Source organism: Stegostoma tigrinum, chromosome 2 (genome assembly GCF_030684315.1).
Source record: "Stegostoma tigrinum isolate sSteTig4 chromosome 2, sSteTig4.hap1, whole genome shotgun sequence".
In the NCBI taxonomy this organism is placed as follows: domain Eukaryota; kingdom Metazoa; phylum Chordata; class Chondrichthyes; order Orectolobiformes; family Stegostomatidae; genus Stegostoma; species Stegostoma tigrinum.
This window is the reverse complement of record NC_081355.1, coordinates 8,550,480-8,568,645: the sequence shown is the minus strand read 5'-3', so window position 1 is coordinate 8,568,645 and position 18,166 is coordinate 8,550,480. Positions and strand designations below refer to the sequence as shown.

The window sequence follows — 18,166 nt, the reverse complement described above, 5'->3', positions numbered from 1 at the left end:
CCATAACCAATTTTAGGAACACAGCAGGAAAGGCAGCAGGTGACTTAAAATCCCTAAAACAGGAACTCCCATTCATGACATTACCCACATCCTCCACCTCCTCCAGGACTTTCTATTCTCTGGCCCCAAAACTTCACCTTCACCACGGACATCCAGTCCCTATTCACTCGTATCTGCCATGCAGATGGCCTGAAAGCTCTAAAGAGAGCAGCCTCCATGATTTATTGCCAGTTGAAGGGTTGAGGCCTGAAACATTGATTTTCCTACTCCTGTGATGAAGGCTCTCTGATGAAGGGTCTAGGCCCGAAACGTCAGCTTTTGTGCTCCTGAGATGCTGCTTGGCCTGCTGTGTTCATCCAGCCTCACATTTTATTATCTTGGATTCTCCAGCATCTGCAGTTCCCATTATCACTGACTTTTTTAAAAACAGTTGTGCTGGAAGATTTAAAATGAGGAGCTGAATTCACAGGCTCTAGTCTTGCGGTAGAAATGTTCCTATTTCTGAACCAACAGGCCCAGGTTTAAGTCCCAACTGCTCCAGAAGTGTGCAGTATCATCTCTGAACAGGTTGGTTAGAAAACAAAATTTTAAAAAGAAGAGACCTTGTGGTACAGTGGTGGTGCCCCTACCTGTGAGCCAGAAGGCCTGGATTCAAGTCCCACCTGCTTCAGGGGTGTGCAATAACATCAGTGAGCAAGTTGATTAGAAAATATCTAACAGTAGTGTTCAGTCCAGCAACATTTTAATTTAGCTCCTCCTCTTTTTTCCATTCTCCCTAACTTTGTTACTGTTGCAATGGCCTGGTGGACTTTCAATTCATTAATGTAATTAGTGACACAGGTGATTTGGTAGTGGTATATTGAGCTCTTTAGTTGGTTAGAAAACTTGATGATGTGTTGCTAAAAATACGCAAGAAAGGCTGAGCCCTTAAACAAAAATGATAAGAGCTGAGTTCTTCCCCAGTGGGCTTTGGTTTATGGTCAAGAAACGGGCCCAGAAGGGAAAGGTGAAAAATTCTGTTTGCTATTTACAAGAAAGCTTTTCTAAACCTCCAAGTTTTTTGCTGCCCCACTTAACCTATGGATATTGGCAAATAAAACATAAGAGTTAATGAACAAAGAAAATTACAGCACAGGAACAGGCCCTTCAGCCCTCCAAGCCTGCGCCAATCGAGATCCTCTGTCTAAACCTGTCATCTATTTTCTAAGGGTCTATACCCCTTAGCTCCCTGCCCATCCATGTACCTGTCCAGCTATATCTTAAAAGACACTACCGTGTCTGCGTCTACCACCTCTGCTGGCAACGCGTTCCAGGCACCCACCACCCTCTGCGTAAAGAACTTTCCACGCATATCTCCCTTCAACTTTCCTCCTCTCACTTTGAACTCATGACCCCTAGTAATTGAGTACTCTTGGGGGGAAAAAGCTTCTTGCCATCCACCTTGTCTATACCCCTCATGATTTTACAGACCTCAATCAGGTCCCCCCTCAATCTCCATCTTTCTAATGAAAATAATCCTAATCTACTCAACCTTTCTTCATAGCTAGCGCCCTCCATACCAGGCAACATCCTGGTGAACCTCCTCTGCACCCTCTCCAAAGCATCCACATCCTTTTGGTAATGTGACGACCAGAACTGCGCGCAATACTCCAAATGTGGCTGATCTAAAGTCTTATACAATTGTAACATGACTTTCCAACTTTTGTACTCAATACCCCGTCCAATGAAGGAAAGCATGCCATATGCCTTCTTGACCACTCTATTGACCTGCATTGCCACCTTCAGGGAACAATGGACCTGAACACCCAGATCTCTCTGTGCATCAATTTTCCCCAGGACTTTTCCATTTACTGTATAGTTTGCTCGTGAATTAGATCTTCCAAAATGCATCACCTCGCATTTGCCTGGATTGAACTCCATCTGCCATTTATCCAATCTTTCTCTTCTTCGGAAATTATTTTGGACCCAAGAACACTAACTGTTCTTCTTTCTACACAGATGCTGCAAAACCAGGTGAGCACTTTAAGTTTTTATTTCAGAAATAAAGCATCTGTGTAGTTGATTTGCTATGTAATCCTGCATAGAAACAGTTTTGATTAGTATTGACTTGAAGAGAGATTAGAAGATTTGGTATTAGCAATGCAGAGGAAAGTTATCAAGAAACCTTATTTGTATAAAAACTGAAAGATCTGAGGATTCTGTAAATCAGAAACAAAAACAAAAATTCAGCAGGTCTGTCAGCATCTGTGAAGAGAAATCAGAGTTAATATTTTGGGCCCAGTGACCTTTCCTTTGTGCTGAAGCATTAATTCTGTTTTCTGTTCATAGATGCTGTCAGACCTCCTGAGGTTTTCCAGCAATTTCTGTTTTTGACCTTATTTGTATGTCTATTTTGAGAGCAGCTATTTAATTAATTTTCAAATAGAAACCTTTGATCTAGAATAAATTGATAGATACAACACAGATTCAAGGTGTGGTGAATATGTAACTTAACTGTATTTATAACCACTGTCTGTTAATCCCTAGCTCTCTAGTGATGATCCGGATGTGCATGAGAGTTCACTGCTTTCTCTATCACTCATGGTTCAGCTGTATGGCGGTGAAAACCAAGACAGCCTCTCCCTGGAAAATATGGACTCTTTTGCAGAAGCTCTGAAACGTAGAAAGGAGCTAAAACAGCAGAAACTTCTACTTCGAGTCATTAAAAGACTGGTGAGTAAAGGTTTCAAACAAGTAGATTTATAGAGTACCAAAAGGATGGCACTTGACATTTCTGGATTTCTGTTTATTTAAGTATATCGTTGACCTTTTGTTTAGCCAAACTGAGTAACGTTGTGAGCAAGGAGAGAACATTTATGCTGGGAAAATAAAGAAACAGAACTTGTGGACTTGTGTTTTACTCATGCCTGATCTAGGCCTTGTGAGGGCGCCAGTGGGTAAAGTCGGAAAGACCTTCAGGAACAATCAAAGCTCTCAGCACCTCCCACCTCAACCAAACATGAGCCGCATGCTCCCTAAATTTCTAATTGTGGTGTGAGGCTGGCTCCTCTACAGATGTGGGACATCATTTAACAGCATTATTTACAGCATGGTCCTGAGAGAGAGATTTGCTCTCAACTTACTCCAACTTTTTGTTAATTGAGTAGAGCTGAGGAAAGAAGGAACCCAGAATTGTTGGAAAGTAGCTTTGAGCATTATATAACTTACTATGTCTCCAAACTTGGAAATACAAAGCTCTATTCCTTCATGCAATTCATCAGCATATACAATGGAGAGCAAAATCCCAATTCAGAACCCTGGGTAACACTGTTGAAACATCTTGCCAAAGGAACATTGTCTTTTTCCCCAACCTCTTTGTCCTGCAAAGCCACAAGTTACCAATCCACTTCACAAGGTTGTGTTCAATTTTGAATGTTTCTATTTTTGCTAATAATCCCTTATATGGAACATTATTTAATACCTTTGGAAGTCCTTGTCCATAGACAATTCCCTGATCCACCTGCTAGTAATCACAAACCACTCAACTAATTTTAGTCAAGTATGAGCTACCCTTCACAAATTCATGTTGACTTTCTTTGCTCAGCAAGCATTTATCAATTGCTCCATCACTCTAATAGTATATTCTACCAACTTCTTCACAGATGATATTAAACTGACAGGCCTGAAGCTCACTGGTTTCTCTTTTCCTCTCTTTTTAGGTAATGTCACAGCATTTGCAAATTTTTAAATAAAAGGCACAATTCCTGAGTATAAAGTGCTTTACAAAATTCTGATTAAAAGACCTGCAGTTGTGTCAATTTTTCTTAGTTGGGAATCTTTATGTATGTGAACATCATTATTCAGCACCCCCAACTATTGACTAAACTGGTATCATTTACTACTTTGAAAAAGAGATTACCAGTACCTGTATTACATTTTCTCAGTGTAGACATTCCGCAAAAGGGAAGAGAAAATGTTAGGTGAAAAGTAAAACTGTCAGCCTGAAAAAAAAATGGAAATGCCACGAAGATACAGATTCACAACAGGGGAGAGAACTGATGATCCAGCCATTAGTCTTCTTTGTACCTGAATTTAACCAAAGGCACAAATTGTGTGAGAAAGACCATTTATGACAAGAATTTTGAATGCTTTCCTGATTTTAATGTTCATGTTAAGACTTTGCTTTTAAATTGGATTCTCCCATTGATTTAATTAATGGATTGAGAGAATTTATTTGTACCAAACTACAAGCATATATGTTGGATGCATCTATCCACAGTCATAGTTATTGAGTTAAACAGCACAGAAGTAGATGTTTTGGTCCAATACGTCTATGCCAACCAGATATCCTAAACTGATTTAGTCCCATTTGCCAGCATTTGGCTCATAAGCCTCTACAGCCTTCCTATTCAGATACCCATCTAAATGAGAAAATGGGGTGACCTTATAGTGGTTCTGATGAAGGATCCCGACCTGAAATAACAAAGTGTGTAGCTGGATGAACACAGCAGGCCAAGCAGCATCTCAGGAGCACAAAAGCTGACGTTTCAGGCCTAGACCCTTCATCAGTAGATGGGGAGAGGGTTCTGAAATAAATAGGAAGAGAGGGGGAGGCGACCGAAGATGGATAGAGGAGAAGATAGGTGGAGAGGAGAGTAGGGGTGGGGAGGGGAAAGGTCAGTCCGGGGAGGACAGACGGGTCAAGTAGGCGGGATGAGGTTGGTAGGTGGGAAATGGAGGTGCGTCTTAAGGTGGGAGGAGGGGATAGGTGAGAGGAAGAACAGGTTAGGGAGGCGGGGACGAGCTGGGCTGGTTTTGTGATGCAGTGGGGGGAGGGGACGAGCTTGGCTGGTTTTGTGATGCAGTGGGGGGAGGGGAAGAACTGGGCTGGTTTTGGGATGCAGTGGGGGGAGGCGAAGAACTGGGCTGGTTTTGGGATGCAGTGGGGGAAGGGGAGGTTTTGAAGCTTGTGAAATCCACATTGATACCATTGGGCTGCAGGGTTCCCAAGCGAAATATGAGTTGCTGTTCCTGCAACCTTCGGGTGGCATCATTATGGCACTGCAGGAGGCCCAGGATGGACATGTCGTCTAAGGAATGGGAGGGGGAGTGGAAATGGTTTGCCACTGGGAGGTGGAGTTGTTTGTTGCGAACTGAGCGGAGGTGTTCTGCAAAGCAGTCCCCAAGCCTCCGCTTGGTTTCCCCAATGTAAAGGAAGCCACAACGGGTACAGTGGATGCAGCATACCACATTGGCAAATATGCAGGTGAACATCTGCTTGATATGGAAAGTCATCTTGGGGCCTGGGATGGGGGTGAGGGAGGAGGTGTGGGGGCAAGTGTAGCACTTCCTGCAGTTGCAGGGGAAGGTGCCGGGTGTGGTGGGGTTGGAGGGGAGTGTGGAGCGGACAAGGGAGTCCCAGAGAGAGTGGTCTGTCTGGAACACAGACAAGGGTGGGGATGGAAAATGTCTTGGGTGGTTGGGTCAGATTGTAGATGGCAGAAGTGTCAGAGGATGATGCATTGTATCTGGAGGTTGATGGTGTGGTATGTGAGGACTAGGGCGATTCTCTTTGTGCGGTTGTTGCGGTGGCAGGGTGTGAGGGATGTGTTGCAGGAAATGTGGGAGACACGGTCGAGGGCATTCTCGACCACTGCGGGGGTGGGGGGGCGGGGTTCGTTGCGGTCCTTGAAGAACTTGGATATCTGGGATATGGGAGTGGAATGCCTCATCCTGGGAGCAGATGTGGCGAAGGCGAAGGAATTAGGAATAGGGGATGGAACGTTTGCAGGAGGGTGGGTACGAGGAGGTGTATTCTAGGTAACTGTGGGAGTCGGTGGGCTTGAAATGGACATCAGTTTCTAGCTGGCTGTCTGATATGGAGACAGAGAGGTCCAGGAAGGTGAGGGATGTGTTGGAGATGGCCCAGGTGAACTTGAGGTTGGGTGGAAGGTGTTGGTGAAGTGGATGAACTGTTCAAGCTCCTCTTGGGAGCAAGAGGCGGCACCGATACAGTCATCAATGTAACGGAGGAAGAGACCAGAATCGAATGCAGTTTTCTGAAAGTGACCCAACCAATGTCCTGTACAACCTCCCAATTCATAGACTCAGTGCACTAACCAATGAAGGCAAGGGTACCAAATGCCTTTTTCACCACCCTGTCTAACTATGACTCCACTTTCAAGGAACTGCTCATCTGCATCCTTGGGTGTCTTTGTTCTGCAGTATTCCCCAGGGCCCTTCCATTAAGTGTACAAGTCCTGCCCTGATATGCCTTACCAAAATGCAACACCTCATATTTATCTAATTTAAACTCCATCTACCATTCCTGGCCCACTGATCCATCTGATCAAGGTCCCGTTGTACTCTGAGGTAAGCTTCTTCACTGTTCACGTCACCACCAGTGTGTTTCTCAATTGAGATATTGAGCATTTTGTTTTACTTGGTCCATTTACCCATATTATCTGATCTGTTTTTTGTAAAATCCAGCACCTTATAGTTTTCAGAAATGGTTCTGCCACCTGAGAGATTGAGAGTGGGAACTGTATTGCATTTGCAAGGCAAGGCTATAAAAACGGTGTAACTCTTGTATTGTAGGGGACACAAGTCTATAAATAAGAGGACAGTTGTTGAACTTTTGAGACTGAAATTACTACAACCACAAAGTTTTAAAATCATGGTTCAAAACTCACTTCTGGACTGTGCTGACACAACTATCTCAGAATATTAACAATGAGGATAAAAGTAAGCCAAATAAGGAATAAGTTACAAACAACTAATTTAGGAAGGAGAAGAGAAAGGCATGGTCAATGATTGAGATATTTTAAGAATCCAGGAAGTTTGGAAGAAAGTGCAGTAGTTTTAGGAGACAATCCAATCAAAGCCAGGGCTGATGGATTAGTTTCCTTTGGGACTGGGCAATAAGTAATAACTTGGATGAGCGAGGATGTGATGTGATACTTATAGAGATCACTCAAAGACCATAAAGAGAATGCATGAAAGAATTTGAAGCCCATGTGTTTGGAAGCTAATGGAAGTTAGTAAGTACAGAGGTAAGGGTATATCTACCTTTGGGTTATGCATTTCTGCACTGGTTGAAGTTTATGATGGTTGCAAGCAGAAAAGTTGGCAACCAGACACTCCAATTTTCAAGGTACTGAAGGCAAGCATGAAAGTTTAATTATCTCTGTGGGATAAATGGGGAGAAAGCCCAGTGCTACTCTAGAATGGAAAAATGTAATCTTGAGAGGTTGTGAAAGCAGAAAATTCAGCTCAAATGGAAAGGTGAAGCAAAGTTACTGAAGGCAGTAATTGACAACGCTGTACAGAATCAGGAGTTTCATTTAATCTCAGCAAATTAGGGTGCAGTGAAGCTCGCAACACCCCAGTGCAATTTTTAATGTTCTGAACAAGATGAATGTTCTGATGGTGAAACCTAGCAGCCATCTTCCCTTAACTTTTTTTGTGTGCATTCATGGTTAGTGAGATGAGGGAACTTTTCAGATTGTTCTACAGCTTAGAAGAAATATTGACCGGCAGTGCTGAGGAGAGGTCCAAAAGAATAACATTAATATTATTGTTATGATGCCAGGAAGAGCAGGGGTGATACAATGCCAGCTCGCCTGTGGCATGGTAATGAGACCTTCAAAATGGACCAAATCCCCCCTCTAATCAGTTGCCCAATCATTTAAAGTCGAGCATCATGGGTCAGTGCTTCTGCCCTCAATATGTGTAGACGATTTGGATTTGAATAATAGAAAATATAACGTCAAAGTTTTCTAACAGCACGTCTATGAATTTGCAAAGTACAACAAGGGCTACAAAAGATTTTTGGACAACAGCTGGCTGGTTAGAAGATTTGATTTAAAGTGCAGAACGGAGTTTTTAAGTTTTGAGAAGATCAACAAAAGGCAAGGGTGATTTTTAACTATCAGATGTTTTATAGCGGGAAACAATTGATTTCGGTTAGATTCCTACTACGCAGAATGAGGTCATGGGGAATTTGATATGTCAGTTGATGTCCTGCTAAAAAACAGTTGCTGGCCTGTGAGAGTTTGGGTAGCTCTTGTACACTTGTAAGCACTTGGCTAAGTGTAGATTGCATGGATTCCAGAAGGCCTCACAGTAAGGAGAAAGTCTCCTGATTATTTTTCAGCCTAAATAAGGAAGGAAGTACATAAGATGTACTTATAAAAGGCTCTGTACATATGTTTAATAGGAAAAGCAAACTATTAATGCATGCACGAAAGCAGTCAATTATCATAACTACAGGACAAAATTACATGGCAATGCATCTTCTGCTATGAGTTGTTTTTCACATATTGGGTATGATATCTTTTCTAGACTTTGTAACTTGAGTGCTGGGCTGAAACATGGTGCCTAATACTAAGATTTCTTTGCCCACTGTGTTGTTGTGCATTAACATTACCTGTTGAGCTCTGAAATAATTATAAAGTACTGTCTAATTAACATTGTCCAAGTAACTGCAGTACAGTTATATTTGCTGTATTCATTATGATATATTTCAAGATGGGCTGTCTTGTCTCTTGCAACCTGCTCAATACATAATCACAAGATAATACAATGTGAGGCTGGATGAACACAGCAGGCCAAGCAGCATCTCAGGAGCACAAAAGCTGACGTTTCGGGCCTACACCCTTCATCAGAGAGGGGGATGGGGAGAGGGAACTGGAATAAATAGGGAGAGAGGGGGAGGCGGACCGAAGATGGAGAGTAAAGAAGATAGGTGGAGAGAGTGTAGGTGGGGAGGTAGGGAGGGGATAGGTCAGTCCAGGGAAGACGGACAGGTCAAGGAGGTGGGATGAGGTTAGTAGGTAGCTGGGGGTGCGGCTTGGGGTGGGAGGAAGGGATGGGTGAGAGGAAGAACCGGTTAGGGAGGCAGAGACAGGTTGGACTGGTTTTGGGATGCAGTGGGTGGGGGGGAAGAGCTGGGCTGGTTGTGTGGTGCAGTGGGGGGGAGGAGACGAACTGGGCTGGTTTAGGGATGCAGTAGGGGAAGGGGAGATTTTGAAACTGGTGAAGTCCACATTGATACCATATGGCTGCAGGGTTCCCAGGCGGAATATGAGTTGCTGTTCCTGCAACCTTCGGGTGGCATCATTGTGGCAGTGCAGGAGGCCCATGATGGACATGTCATCTAGAGAATGGGAGGGGGAGTGGAAATGGTTTGCGACTGGGAGGTGCAGTTGTTTGTTGCGAACTGAGCGGAGGTGTTCTGCAAAGCGGTCCCCAAGCCTCCGCTTGGTTTCCCCAATGTAGAGGAAGCCGCACCGGGTACAGTGGATGCAGTATACCACATTGGCAGATGTGCAGGTGAACCTCTGCTTCACCAGTTTCAAAATCTCCCCTTCCCCTACTGCATCCCTAAACCAGCCCAGTTCGTCCCCTCCCCCCACTGCACCACACAACCAGCCCAGCTCTTCCCCCCCACCCACTGCATCCCAAAACCAGTCCAACCTGTCTCTGCCTCCCTAACCGGTTCTTCCTCTCACCCATCCCTTCCTCCCACCCCAAGCCGCACCCCCAGCTACCTACTAACCTCATCCCACCTCCTTGACCTGTCCGTCTTCCCTGGACTGACCTATCCCCTCCCTACCTCCCCACCTACACTCTCTCCACCTATCTTCTTTACTCTCCATCTTCGGTCCGCCTCCCCCTCTCTCCCTATTTATTCCAGTTCCCTCTCCCCATCCCCCTCTCTGATGAAGGGTGTAGGCCCGAAACGTCAGCTTTTGTGCTCCTGAGATGCTGCTTGGCCTGCTGTGTTCATCCAGCCTCACATTGTATTATCTTGGAATTCTCCAGCATCTGCAGTTCCCATTATCTCCAATACATAATCACATTTGTTTTATAAATGAGGGAGGTGTGCTTTACAATGGTCCATGAGTAACTGAGCCTCGGACAGACCAAGAACCACTGAAGATTGAACGTCCATAAGCTCCATTAACTAGTGATAGCCAGAGCATGAATATTACAACTGGCCTGGGCTCCCCTGGATTAGGCAAGGAAAATCTAATCTGAATTTTGATCACTGTCTTGTAGCCCTGACTGGAAATCTATGCATGTCAATGGAGAACAGGCTCATCTGTGTTGCACACCAGTCAATAGCCTATTCACTCATGAATAATGTTCTCATTGAGTGGAGAAGAAGTGTCACCCAGTGCCCATGGAAGTAAATAGCCAGTCATCAGGAGGGGAGAAAATTGCATGGAGTGGGAAGATGGTGGTACATTAGTAGTACCCACTGGACTAGTAATGCAGGCTAATGTCTAATGGTCCACCGTGGCAGCTAGTAGAATTCACAATTCAATTAATTAATTGAAAACCAGTCTCAATAATGGCGCCATTAAACTATTGTCAGTTGTTTTAAAAACCCATCTGGCATATGAGTGCTGGTCAGTTTCTCCTTACCTATGTCTGTTACCAGATTTGCAGCAATCTGATTGACTCTTAACAACAATGACTTAGCAAATCACTCTGTTCAAGTGCAATTAGGAAAGGGAATCATTGTTGTTCAAATCAGTGATGCCTGGATATCGATAAACAATAAAAACGGAGAACATAGGAACTGCAGCAAGCCATTCATTCTCCTGTTCTACCTTTCAATTGGATAGCAGCTACTTTGTACATCACATCCATTTACCCAGTTTTTTGCTAAATTTGCTAATACCAGCATCCAGAAAAAAAAATGTTGATTTCAGACTTGAAAATTTCAACTGAGTATCCAAAGCCTTTTATGCAAGAGCAAACTGGATTTCAGCTACCTTTTGGTTTTGCAAAAGTGTTTCATTATATCATTCCCAAATGGCTTAGCTTGTTCTGGATTTCAATAGAAATAGCTTCTCTGTATCTCCGCCATTAAATCACTTAAAAGACATCAATTAGATTATCTTCCAGCCTTTTAAACTCAAAGAAATAAAAATCAACTTCATATAACTTGACCATGTTATTACTATAAATCCTTTAAGCTTAGTATAATTTTGGAAAACCCCTTCAAAGCAAAAATATCCTTCCGGAAGCTCAATGAAACTGTAAATCAATATTCCAAACTGGATCTGGACAAAGAGCTATCTCGGTACAATTGAAATGTCATTTTCTCTGAAAGGAAATGTCATAGACCTTAAGTAATTGGAGTTCATACTGAGATTGTAGATTCAGTTACATATAATTATAGAAAAAATATATTGCAGTTTTTGAATTAAAACAACATACTTCAACTCTAAAAGGATTAACATAAGTATTTTTTAACAATGCAGTTTATAAAATAAATATTTTACCACAGGAGTAAATTTACTACTTAGCAGTCAAGAATTTTTGCAAAGCATTTATATGGTAAAAAATGAGGAAAAGTGCTTTAAACTGTGAAGGATTAAACTAATTTCTTGTAACAGTACATTTGTAGAAGATCCTTTAAACGTTTGCACTTTAAGACATCTAAAATGTGCTGTTAATGTATTATGAGTGATAATACATTTTTAATACAGACCTAAAACATTTGCAGAGAAGCAACAGTTTTCAGAAAAGCACAACACTAAAGTTATAATACTCTTTAACTGGATCATATTAAATATTTATGCTTAATTGAAGCAAACAGCACACAGTCTGAGCCATATATTTTACCATGATGACCTTTAACAGATAAGATTTTGATTGTGAAACAATTTAAAATCCATTCTGCATTGGAATGTCTTTAGGATACTTCGTTAAACACATTAATGAAAATGTCTCATATTCTTAAAAGAAGCACAGGAAGAATTCCCTGTGAAGTTCATGTACGGACACTTAATGTGCCAGTACCAAATTCCTGTGTGCTTTATTTTTACTAATATGTGAGCCTGTGTACATTAGAGGTAATGGGTACTGCAGATGCTGGAGAATCTAAGATAACAAAGTGCGGGGCTCGATGGCCAAGCAGCACCTTAGGAGCACATAAGTTGACGGTTTGGGCCTAGACCCTTCATCAAGAAAATCAGAAAAATGCAGCCGCACCACACACGGCACTTTCCCCTGCAACCGCAGGAAGTGCTACACCTGCCCCTACGCTACCTCCCTCACCCCCATCCCAGGCCCCAAGACGACTTTCCACATCAAGCAGATGTTCACCTGCACATCCGCCAATGTGGTATACTACATCCACTGTACACGGCGTGGCATCTTCTACATTGGAGAAACCAAGCGGAGGCTTGGGGACCGCTTAGCAGAACACCTACACTCGGTTCGCAGTAAACAACTGCACCTCCCAGTCGCGAACCATTTCAACTCATTCCTTAGAAGACATGTCCATCCTGGGCCTCCTGCAGTGCCATAATGATGCCACCAGTAGGTTGCAGGAACAGGAACTCATATTCCACTTGGGAACCCTGCAGCCCAATGGTATTAATGTGGACTTCACCAGCTTCAAAATCTCCCCTCCCCCCACTGCATCCCAAAACCAGCCTAGCTTGTTCCAGCCTGCCTAATCTGTTCTTCCTCTCACCTATCCCCTCCTCCTACCTCAAGCTGCACCTCCATTTCCTACGTACTAACCTCATCCCGCCCCCTTGACCTGTCCGTCCTCCCCAGACTGACCTTTCCCCTCCCCACCTCCCCACCCATACTCTCCTCTCCACCTATCTTCTCCTCTATCCATCTTCAGTCTGCCTCCCCCTCTCTCCCTATTTATTTCAGAATCCTCTCCCCATCCCCCTTTTCTGATAAAGGGTCTAGGCCCGAAACATCAGATTTTGTGCTCCTAAGATGCTGCTTGGCCTGCTGTGTTCATCCAGCCCCACACTTTGTTATCTTGAATTAGAAATTCAGTTTGGATTTATTTTGTCTCCTTCCTATGAAAGTGCATCATCTTCTCAGCCATGCCTAACTCAACACAGAAATTGCAATTGTGCATTCTAACTTGTTTGGTTATCTTTACTGAACTGAATGTGGATTAGGAGGAGTCTCGTAAGATGCAATGTGTAGCCATTTCATTCCATACCCACTCATACTGCTCTCTTACCGAGTTGTCTGCAATTTCATGACAAATGTTGGATAGCCCGCCTATTCTTGGACTTATTGAGGCTCATAAGTCACCAATTAATGGCAACTTAAGAGTGCCATTCCATCTCTGCTGGTATTCTACCCTCAGACTGTGGGAGACGCAGGAACCTTTGGCTGAGTGGGCTGGCATTGGTCAATGAGGTAGATGCCTACTTTTCACAATTCCTGGCACCATTGGAGACAGCACCAAGAGCATGCGCCTTCTGGCGCCCACCTCCAGCCTTGAACACTGTTCCCTGCCCCTCTTATGACTCACTGAGACTCTCAAGCCTGAATTTACCTAGGGTCTTTGTATGGTGGGATTGCTTGTAGTCCCATTTGTGGCCACTGGTTCTGTCTAGTACAGCTGGGATTAGATAGCTGGAGGCATTCTGATAGGTTTGAATTTTTTTTATGTCTTAGAGCAGTGCCAATACTAATACTGCATTTCAGGTACATATTTATATCAGTTTCACATACTTGTGGTTTGGCATTTTAATGTTATCCTATAATGCAGGCAATTCTGACATCCAGAAAAGGCCTTGGTTCCAAGCATTCCTAACTGAAGAGGTTACTGCGTTGAGTAGAACAAAATCCATCTCAAAGTGTACTGTTTTCGTGTTAGTCCACTTCTGAAGTTCTGTTCTGAAGTTTTCTAGTCAGTAGAAAACTACGCAGGTGTTTAGACGGGTAAAGCCCTACATCTGCTGGTACATCTACAGGCCGTAAACTTCTAAGAAGCTCCCCTCCTTAAATAGAAATAATTGAAATTCCAGAGCACAGCCACAAGACTATTTCCTGTTGTCAGTGGACTGAGTTATGAGGGAAAACTGGAAAATCATAAACTTGAAAAAAAGTAATTAAAGTAGACTTCATTTGATATAATAAAACATAAATCCTGAATATTACATCACATAAAACCACAACAGGAGACAAAGATAGCAAAGGTTGACATTATCAAAATGCAGTTTTTCACGCAAAGAACTGTTAACATGTGGAATAGACATTTGGGTCAATTAATGAAGGCAAGAACCTTGAAATTATATGTAATAATCAGATCCTGATTTGGATGGGAAGGAAGATAAGTTCTTTTTTGGATGAATGAATTAGAGTGATCAAATGACCATACTCGTCCCAGCCTAATTTGTAATTTCCCTTAATTGGATGCTGTAATGATAATCACTGCTGCCTTTTGAGAGAACATTCCTGATTATTAGAGTGCCTATGACCTGAACAGTCCCATTATTCCAAGTGAAAGTATGTGTTCAGTGACAAGTGACATCCAAGGGGATAAACAGTAAAGAAAGAAATTGTACAAATATGAATGAAGTACTGCACAATAGATTCCTGTCTCCCAGGTTCAGCCATTACTGTATTTGTGTTAGCATTTGTAAAATTGGTATATTAATTCTAGTCTTACATTCTGCATTTATATTAAAAATATATTGAACCTATCAAGTACTCAGGATTTCCAAAATGTCATGAACACTGAAACATGCAAGACCATTCCCTTTTAAAATATACCATTACTGCAAAATAAAACTGAGAATTCTGCGAAGGAATATATCATCAGAATTCCGGGCTCTTGGCTTTAGGGGGTGATCTTATGATCTTAGGTTACCATGGGGGTAGACACTGAAATAGTAATGCGTTCAGGTGGGGTCTTCTATGTTATGTAAGAAATGTTGGAGACCAAAAGTTGATTTTCTATGGTGAGAAACATTTTTATGAGAGCCAACTAATCAATTTAAAGGGGTCAAAGTGAAGAATCTCTGGAATTCTGGCTCATCAGGACTGTTTTTAATTCACTCATTGGATGTGGCTTTGCTGGCTGGGCAACCTTTATTGCCATTCCTAGTTGCCCTGGAGAAGATGGTGGTGAGCTGCCTTCTTGAACCGCTGCTGCCCATGTGTTGTATGTGGATTCACAATTCTGTTAAGGAGGGATTTCCAGGATTTTGACCCAACAATGGTGAAGAAAAAGCAATCTATTCCAAATTGGTGAATGGTTTGGAGGGGAACTTGAAGGTGGTGATTTTCCCATGTATCTGCTGCCTTAACCCTTCTAGTTGGAAGTGGTCTGAGGAGCCGTGGTGAATTTCTGCAGTGCATCTTGTTGACAGTGTACACTTTTGACAGTGAGCATTGGTGGTGGATGAATTGGATGTTTGTGGATATAGTGCGAATAAAGGGGGCTACTTTGTCCTAGATGGTTTCAACTTTCTTGAGTGTTTTTCTGACCTGGGAGAGAGAGAGAATTATTGTGGAGATTTTGGGGCAACACAGTGGCTCATTGGTTAGCATTGCTGCCTCACTGCGTCAGGGACCTGGTTTTGATTCCAGCCTTGGGCAACTGTCTGTGTGGAGTTCGCTCATTCTCTCCATGTCTGCGTAAGTTTCCTCCAGGTGCTCCGGTTTCCTCCCACAGCCCATAGATGTGCAGGTTAGTGGATTGGCAAAGCTGAATTGCGCCATAATGCCCACCACAGAGTGGACAGTGGAAATTTCCACCTGTCATGTCAGGGAGTGATGAACCTCTACTGAGAGCTAAGAGTAACTTTTGAGACTGTCTTTTAATGCAAAGTATTTGTCAGAGGTGTGACATAGAATAAAAGTGTTTAATAAAGTTACTTTCTGGTTCCAATTGTTAATGTAAGTGGTATCTTTTTGGTTAGTTAGGTTGGCTGGACAGCTAGTTTGTGATGCAGTGGGGCCAACAGTGGAGGTTTAATTTCTACATAAGTTGAAATTACATGAAATCCATATCACGCCAATCTTGCCCCTTACCACGTGTTGTCTCTGACCAATTAGTCCTCAGGCAACTGCTATGTTTTATTTTTCTTTCTTTGGTTGGATATATCAGCTACCTGTTAATTAATGTTTCAGCTGCATTAATTTTAATTTGTTTATTATAGTAGAAATCTTGAAGTAAAATCTTGTCCATTGGTTTAATTTCTTTGGGTGTTATAGGGATTTTATCTGTAAAGAATAAAGAAGTACAGGACCAGATAATCTGATTTTCCACTGTTTGTTGAGAGAGGAAATGTGGCCTGGAGACACCGGAACTCTATAGCTCTATTTAGAACCATGTTGTGAGGAGTTCAAAACAACCACCGCCCCCCCCCCGCCCCCCCCCCCCCCCCCGCCAACCCCACAACACCCCAAAGGCACTGGTTTTTGGATTAAAGGATGGTGCCAATGACATTGCAGTGCCCTCTTAGTGCTGCCCTGTATTTCATTTTTGGAATGTATGCTCAAATCTCTAAAGTAAGACTTCAACCTTTTGATTTATATAAGTAAGCCAAGTTGACACATGTATTTTAAAAAATGCACTTTCGAGTCAAACTCTGGAAACTGGGATTGTTGCCTGTGATGCTTTGCCATTGAAGTTAATGGGTAAAAAAAATCATGGAGCTGTTGGCAGAACTCTCAGCATAAACTCGTGGCACAGAGCTCCTTACCAATTTCTACACTGGAAACATTGAAGGTGAAATGTCAGCCAAATGTCCCAACGAAGGAGGAAATTTTCTGTCTTGCACACATGCTCAAGTCAGAGAAGCTACAGACTGGAGCTGTAGGTTTGATACACTTTCTTGTGTAAAAGCTGTCACTTCTGCGTGTGAGACTTCTTCAGTGGAGGACGTGATGAAAGGAACATCATCTGCCACGTAAGATGAAACAAACTGTTTGGAAATTGGCGACAAACATTCTTTAGCACGTGCCTGCTACTTCCAAAGATATAAATTTGGAAGTAAGTCCAGTGATAAAATATATCCATAAATTCTGTTCATATCTAACAGATTTATTTGTTGTTGATCTGTTGGCCTGAAGTCTTTTAGAGGGATGCTTTGAGGCTGATGCTACATAGACAAGGTAAACTTAAGCATTCTTAATTCTCAGTTGAGCTGCAAAATGGTACAAATTACATTCTTGGAGCCATTCATTTTCAGGAAAGAAGGTAACAGCAAAAAACAGTGAATGGAAATCCTTCCATTCTACAAAGTTTCTCTTTTGGTAAAAACCCATTGATGGTGCTGTTGATTTAGGTAGTAACACAACCTGGGCAAAAAGGGGTAGAAAACTGAAAAAAAAATCAGTACTCTTTGTTCCCACCTCTTGTTGTTATGATGATCTTTATGATGCTTCTGCATCCCTGTATGTAGCTTCACTCCTCTTTCTCTGGATGCTCCCACCAATTGTTGAGAGACACAAAGTGGCTGGTAGATTTATAAAGGATCTCTGACTTATCAGGTAAAAGTCACAGAACATAACTGTTGCTGATAAGCTAGTCTTTTTCAGGCTTACAATTAATTTTGACTGTAGAGAACAGAAAAACTGCTCCTGAGCTGGGAAGAAGTGAATGCATCTCTCTCTTTCGCTTAAGTAACTTGTTTCCGGCCTCAAGCTGTTCACTTATTTAAAAACCAAACACACAGTTGTTCTCAGGCAAAACGGTGTCTGTTATTGATAATTGGTTACTAGTCCCATTGATCAATCAACTTCTTGTTGCCAGCCAAAGCTGCATCAGTACACCCCCTCTGCTTCAAGTCATGTGCAAGTCTACTATTACTGCTTGCTCAGCAGTTGTTTACATGATGTCTGCAATGGGTGTCAGGTTACTTGCTTTCAAAGCTGCAGTCATTCTTTTTCAATTTTTTTTAAAACCAGTCCTTTGAATTTCAGCCCCCAGGTTTTTTTAAATAAAGCGACTGCCTGACAGTGCCATTTATATCACTTCAGATACTGAGTAATCCATGCCATATGTGGCAAGACCTGGACAACGTTCAGACTTGAGAGAATAAGTGGAAAATAACATTAGCACCATAAAAATGCCAGGCGATGATTATCTCTCACAAAAGAGAATCTAACCAGCTCCCCTTGACAGTCAGTGGCAATAGCATCAATGAATTCTGTTACCATTGACATCCTGGGGGTTACCGTTGCTTGAAGCTTAACCTGGGGCAACCATGTCAATACCATGTCTGCAAAGGCAGGTTAGAGGCAGTAAATTCCTCAGTGGGGAGCTTGCTTAGCCAAAATCGGTTCACCACGTACAAGGCAAAAGTCAGGAGTGGCTAGGTGAATGCAGCTCCAACAACACGGATATCTTAACATTCAGCACAAAGCAGCCTACTTTATATGTGCTGAACTTGCC

The 18,166-nt window shown here is 42.6% G+C and overlaps 1 protein-coding gene across 3 annotated transcripts in view; it reads left to right on the top strand.

The window, feature by feature from the left end:
- Window positions 1–18,166, top strand: part of ulk4 (unc-51 like kinase 4) — a 416,752-nt gene that overhangs the window by 331,960 nt on the left and 66,626 nt on the right. For all 3 annotated transcript variants that reach the window (XM_059652139.1, XM_048563177.2, XM_059652146.1), the window contains one exon: window positions 2,527–2,712. In XM_059652139.1, the coding sequence (XP_059508122.1) occupies window positions 2,527–2,712 (186 nt within the window). The remainder of the gene's footprint in view (window positions 1–2,526; window positions 2,713–18,166) is intronic.